Source organism: Psammomys obesus, unplaced genomic scaffold (assembly GCF_907164565.1).
Source record: "Psammomys obesus unplaced genomic scaffold, mPsaObe1.curated_primary_1811, whole genome shotgun sequence".
Taxonomy (NCBI): domain Eukaryota; kingdom Metazoa; phylum Chordata; class Mammalia; order Rodentia; family Muridae; genus Psammomys; species Psammomys obesus.
In genome coordinates, this window is record NW_026586383.1 from 8,057,617 (window position 1) to 8,064,360 (window position 6,744).

General features: G+C 47.0%; 1 protein-coding gene across 1 annotated transcript in view; it reads left to right on the forward strand.

Annotated features, from left to right (window-relative positions):
• Itga9 (integrin subunit alpha 9) overlaps positions 1-6,744 on the forward strand; it is a 268,798-nt gene that overhangs the window by 221,465 nt on the left and 40,589 nt on the right. Inside the window, exon 25 of the mRNA XM_055601549.1 lies at positions 5,786-5,893. Within this exon, the coding sequence (XP_055457524.1) occupies positions 5,786-5,893 (108 nt within the window). The remainder of the gene's footprint in view (positions 1-5,785; positions 5,894-6,744) is intronic.

Here is a 6,744-nt window from a genome sequence, read left to right on the forward strand (position 1 = left end):
CACACACACACACACACACACACACACACACACACACACACACACACCTTAAGAGCTTTAGGAGACCCTTCAGGGCCTTGCCACATTAATTTCCTCCAGGATTTTCATGCTGACTCTGTCAATGTTTTCTCCTCCTGGGGACAGCCTTTCAGGAGTTCAGCTTCCTGAGAGCTAAGCTCTGTGAGCCCAAGCACCTCAGGAAGTGCCCTGTCCCCTCGCTGGGCCAGGGCTGACTCAGCTTCCTAAGCATCAGCTCCACGGGTCTACGGGGTGTGTGGTCTGTAGGCACCCAGAAGACCATTGTTCCTTCTCTTAGAGGTTGCAGACTTTTTCTGAAACAGCCAGAAAGTAACTGTTTATGTGCTTGTGGGCTGTCCGATGGCACCCACTGGGCTGTGGGGCTGTAGGGAGAAGGTGGCCACAAAGGCAGGTACTGATCCATAGCCATGCAGCATGCTTGCATGTGTTGGTCTTTTACGAGCCACAGAAAGTTACTCTGATTTTCCCCCCAGAATTTTAATGACAACTGTTCTGAGTTTGCACACCAGACAAAAGTTAGGCACCAGGCCAGATTTGGTCTGTTTGCTGGTCTTTGCTTTTAAAATATGGATTCTAAGGGCAGCTTTTCAAAATGGGAGCAGGTGGATGTGAAACCAGAAGATGGCCGCTCTGTGTCCTGTAAGTGTCGGGTAGAGGGAACGTGATCCCTGTGAGAAGGCATGTGCAGTGTGGTCCCGGTCCAGAGTTCTGCCTCCCAGTGCTCTCCCTGTCCGGCTCACACGCCTCCGTGAAGAGGATGGTCTTCTCATGTGAGAGTCACTACTGGGGGCAAATGGCAGTGCTTGCCCTCGCCTGTGGCACCTCCTAAGTGGGCAAAGGGATGACAGATGACGCTGTGGGGAGGGTGCAAAGGATGGCCGAAGCATGTTGGGATGCACAGACTCTTCCTCCACCCGGAGTATCTTCTGGGCCAGGAGAACTCTGAAACCATGATGGATAACATGTGTTTCCAGCTTAGAGAGGATGCGTCCTTGGCCAGCTAAGCCTGGCTGTCATGCCCTCCCTTGATTCACACGGGAGAGTAGGAGAGAAAGTTCAGCGAGCTGCAGGGCGACAGCTGTGGCTGCGCCTCCAGGTTTCGAAAGCCCCTCTCGGAACCCGTTCATTGTTTCCCTTTGCGTCTCTCGGCGGATAGGAAACAAACGCCAGGTAGATTTATCTTACTTTTGTGATTTATATCCTTTCTTCTCTTGAAATACAGGATGCAGACAAGAGAATTACTTAGAAAGTCTCAAATGACCCAGACAGTGTCATAAATAAATAAATAAATAAAAAGCCACCCTAAAAAAGAAAAGAGGGATGCTAGCTATATAAAATACCAGATTTATAACAGATTCTGAATATTAGTACCTGCTTAGAGGGTAGAAGGAAAGGACCAGTGGATGGGTAGGTGGTTAGATGGGAGATGGACAGACAGACAGGGTGAATAAATGGATGAATAGATGGACAGATGATGGATGGGTGGATGGATGGATGGATGATGATGGGGGTGATGATGGGTGGGTGGTGGATGGATGGGTAGATTGACGGATGGATGGTTGTTGGGTGGATAGACAGATGGATATATGGGTGGCTGGTTAGATGGATGGATGGATGGATGGATGGATGGATGGATGGATGGATGGATGGGTGGATGGGTGGATAGATGGATGGGTGATGATGGGTGGGTGGATGGATGGATAGATTGATGGATGGATAGATGATGGATGGATAGTTAGATGGATATGTGGGTGGCTGGTTAGATGGATAGATGAATGGATTCTTAAGACATGTAATTTATTCTTCTAGCTGGTTCTCTGAAGAGATTTTGAAAGGGAACTTAAAGTTTGTTGTCTTAGAACATTGTTTATTTCACATGCAACCTGAGGCAAAGAAAACCAGCTGGAGACTGTGGCCCTGGGAAATGAGTGATTGGAATGTTCCTTAGATAAAATACTTAAGCGCTAAGTGTGAGCTGCGCTTTGAGGAAGCTTCAGCCATGAGTCCAAGTTTGAGGCAGCAGGCTGGATCTGAGAGCTGTCAGTGAGCTTCGGGTTAGGAGAGCCCTACCCCCACCCCACACATGCCCACGTTAGCAAAGCCTGTGTTTCCTGGAACCTTTTCTACTGACTCGTTTTTCTGGCATAACCATTGTGAGTACAGTTGTCCAACCAGAAGGTCACCCAGATTGGTAGTGACACTGACCAGGACTGGGGCTGGTGTGGGGAGAGGGAAGGGATGTGGAGAAATCTAAGTGTGTCCTTGTTGAACAGTACCGTCCCTGAGGCAGAAACAAGACTCCCCGAGGAAGGGCCTTTCTGCCTTCTGTTAGTGGGTCTGTGGTTCAGCAAGATACGTGTGAGTGAGAAGACCCCACTGCAGATGCAGGCGGGGGGCAAAGGTTCTAGTCCGGGCTGGGTTACGTGCCTTGCGAGTAGTTTTCCCCACGGAGACACAGAAGTCTGTTGACTGTTAATAGTAATTGGTTTGACTTGGATTCATTTGGCTTGATCCTTCCATCGGGAATCACAGTGCTTTCCCCCACCCCCTACCCCGGAGAAGCATAAGGAAGTAGATTGCAGATGTCACACGCAAGCCTTCACACGAGCGCAGGCATGAGATGCCGGCACGGCAAGCTGATGCTGCTTCAGTTCATTAGTTTTGGGTGTTTGTTTGTTTGTTTGTTTGTTTGTTTGTTTGTTTAGGCAGAATCTCATTATGTAGATCTGTCTAACCTGAAACTCGTGGAGACCCACCTGCCTCTACCTCATGAGTGCTAGGGTTAAAGTCATGTACCACACCTGGACGCTTTGTTGGGTTTTTTTCCAAGACCAGATCTCACTGTGTGACCCAAGTTAGCCTAGAACTGGTGACTCCTGCCTCTGCCTGCCAAGTTCTGGGAAGATAAAGGTAAATCTGATAACACAGGCTGCCTCTGAGAAGCAAGGCCGTGTGAACAAGAAAGAGTCCTTTCTCCTGTGCTTACCCTAGCCACTCTTTCAGTGGATTTCCCAGGCACGGCGGGGGTGTCTGCGATTCCCAGCTCTAGAGCTTTTCTTGAAATGAGTTGTTTCGGTTGGGGCCAGATACTCCTTCCTTTTCTTGTATCTGAGGGCTATGCAAATGTTGTTCTTTGGGAATCAAGAGTTGACAACAACCTCTCATCCAGTCTTAATCTTTTTTCTTTTTTTTTTAATCTTTCAATGAAGCAAAAGAACCTATGGTGAAAAAGAACTAAAGGCCTGGCTTTCTAGGGAAAAGCTGGCTACAAATAGAGCTCGCGCCTTCAGTGTGTGAACGCACAGTTTGGGTGGCTTCATTGGTTGTTGGCTCCTCCTGGCTAGCCTCAGCTTCAGAGAGAGGCTGATTCCCCTGAATGTTGTTTCTCGTTTCCAGACTGTCAGACAGGGTTTCATTCTCTCTCTCTCCCACTCATCTCATTCTCATCACATTTTTAATTGACAAATTAGAATTGCAGCTCAGCATGGTAGTTCGTGTCTGCAGACCTAGCCTTTCGGGGACAGGGGCAAAGGACCATGAATCCAAGGGCAGCATGGTCCACATAGTGAGTTCCAAGGCAGCCTGAGCGTTCACACAGAGAGGCCCTTTCTGAACACAAAACTAAAGAAAACAAACCTATAAGCTTCATTCATCTATTTATTAAAAAATCTTTAATGACACACCTATTAAACTTTGTTTAAAGTATGCAGTTTGATAATTTTTGGAGTGTTTGTAGGGTTTTTTTTTCCACAAAATAAATTTAAAATATTTCCATCACCTTAAAACACACACACATAGTCAGTCCCTGGCTATATAGACTTACCTTAAAAATAGGTGCAGGATTGGCTCTAGACCCCTCCAATTAAGCAAATAGTCCAACAAAACAAGTCATACAAGTTTTTATGTAAAAGCTATATTTATCCTGTATTATATCACTTAACTGGGTAACAGAATATATGAAAAAACAACACACCTTAATTAAGAGTATTTTACTGGTGAAAACACCAGTGGTCATGTGAGCCACAAGTTTTAGTATTGTCTCGGGAAAGACGTCTCCCCAGTGAAGATGTGTGCCGACCAGCCTGGCTGCTAGTTGTGAAGGGAGAGGTATCCCTGCAAATGACAGGGACACTTAGAGCGTCAGTTGACCCCTGCCCTCACGAAGAGTTCTTGATAGAATAGTTTGTAGTAGAAATACTTAGATAATTGGAGTCAGTCCTCTGGTATCTGCCAGTGCCTTGCCTTAGCTTCAGCTAAGCTCGTGAAATGTTCTAAATCCCCCATGGTCATTTTAACAGCTTCCCAGGATCTGAGACCAGGGTATACCCCATCTAGAAACCAGTTTCTTTAAAGCATAAGAGACAGCTCCACACCCATGAAAGTTTTGTTATAAAATGGCAGAAATTTGTCCATATCTTCAGGCTCCACTTCTAGACTGTCCTGTCAGCCCCCTCACATTCGCAGTGACTTCCTCCCTGGGGGTCCCAGACCCCTCCAAGTCATTACTCCATACAAATACCCATCACACTGATGTCTGGCTTGCCACCACTGATCATGAATATTTTCAAGGGCGAACCCTTTCTTGGTGTTCAGTGTACTTTCCCTGGACTTGCGATGGTTAGTTTATCAGGGAGGTTCAGTGTTAGAATAACCTGGGAGTTGAGTCTGGGTGAGTGATTGTCTATGTTAGGTTGGCCATTGGATGTCTGAGGGGAAATATCTTCCTTGTAAGTGATGCAGGAAGACCTTCCCACTGTGGGTGGCGCCTTTCTCTAAACAGAGGATCCTAGATTGAATGAGAGAAAAGGAGCCGAATGCTAGCTGGCATTCATTCATTCATCGCCCTCTGCTCTTGCCTGCAGATGCGGTAATGACTAGATGCTTCCGTGTCCCTGTGTCCTTAACTTCTCTGAGATGATTTGCTCTAACTTAGAACCATGAACTAAAACAAAGGCCACCTCACTTAAGTTGTTCCTGTAAGGATATCCTACCACAGCAGCAGGGACAGAAACAAAGACTCATCAAAGGAATCCATCTAGAGCAGCTATAACCTTATGGAATATAATCCTGAAACAGTGAGACTTGAATGTCAAAACAGTCCAGCACCCATCGGCTGCAGGCTGAGAGCTGTCAGGAAGCATGCCACATCTGTCTCCTGAGGCACCTCCATAGTGCACCCCTGCTCACAGCCTCTTTGCTTAGCTGTCCGTGTGTTCACTGGGGAAGCACTTTAGGTTTCTTTAGAGAACATTTCCTCTGCAATCACAATTTGATTGACTGATTCAGGGCACCCATCAGAGCTCTTGGGTGATGTTGGAAGGGACCTTCTCTTGATCATAGTAGTGGGCAAAACACTCAGTAAACAGGTGTCCATCTTTGTGTGGTTAGAGCACATGGCTCCAGTCCCACTGGTGGAGAATCGAAAATATTTTATCCCACCTGGACAACGTTCTGATGCTATTCTGGAATGTGAGAACCCCTGAACTCTCACATCTAAGTTTCCACCAGCTATTAGCTATATAAAATTAAATATAATTTTTGTTAAAAAAAAAAAAAAAAAGGATAAGAACATGCTCAGATTTGTTAGAGCTCCATTATGTAGCATTTCATTTCAACTAAGGTCACATCCTGGATCCAAGCCATCAAATGTTTGTGTATGGTTCAGAGCCCCTTAGAGCACATGATACATCACATGACCTGAATGTCTGTTGTCTGGCTGACCCTTGCCGTGTGCTCCACCCCACAGGTCTACAACACGGGCCCCAGCACCCTTCCTGGATCATCGGTCAGCATCTCCTTCCCCAGTCGGCTGTCCCCAGGTGGCGCGGAGCTGTTTCGGGTCCAAGAGATGGTGGTGAGTCCTCCATTCGTATCCTCTATGGGTTTCAGCTTTGAGCCGCCTATTTGAAATTCATATTCCACCTACCCTAGAATCTACTCAGAAGGCTCAGGAAGCCTAACTCACTTCAGGCTTTGGAGACATACCAGGGGAAGCCCGAAGAAAGGCATTCCTTTCTATGTTGAGGCAATTTGGTTGATGTCATAAGGCCTTGGAAGGGATGAGGAGGGGGTGGTTGTAGACTCATAACCCCCGGTGGCTTGAGGCACCTCTGGGAACTCCCGAAAACTATCTGTACCTTGTGTGTGCAGACGCTTCTCTCCGAGAAGAGCGTCAGAGTTTGTAACGATTCTCAAAGGAACACTGACACCCAGGGGTTAAAAATCAGTGGGTAAGACATACGTCAAGCTCCTATGCAAATATGTGGCCACCTGATCCTGTGTCACCGGGGCTAACTTTGTCTCAAGGGGCACTTGAAAAGTCATATGTGATCACTGCTATCTACCTGCTTGAAGCTTTGTCCTTGGCTCCAAGGAGTTTCTCCATTGACTTTTTGTCCTCATCTTCCCAACTTCTAAAGGGCTCAGGCCTGCTTTAGTCTACACTCTTTCCTGGAGGCCAAGCCAGACTCATGGACCAAAACCTAGCCTCTGCTGATGACAGCACCGCTTTCTCTCTAGCCCAGATCCCTTTCGGCAAGTCCGGGCTTTCCCAAACAGCTACCTCAGGGCCTAACAGTTCTGCTTAAACTCCACCAGCACTCTTCCTGGTCAGCTTTTTGTCACTTACAACACAATGCTGTTGCTGGGGTGGAATATATGTGTGTGTGTGTGTGTGTGTGTGTGTGTGTGTGTGTGTGTGTGTGT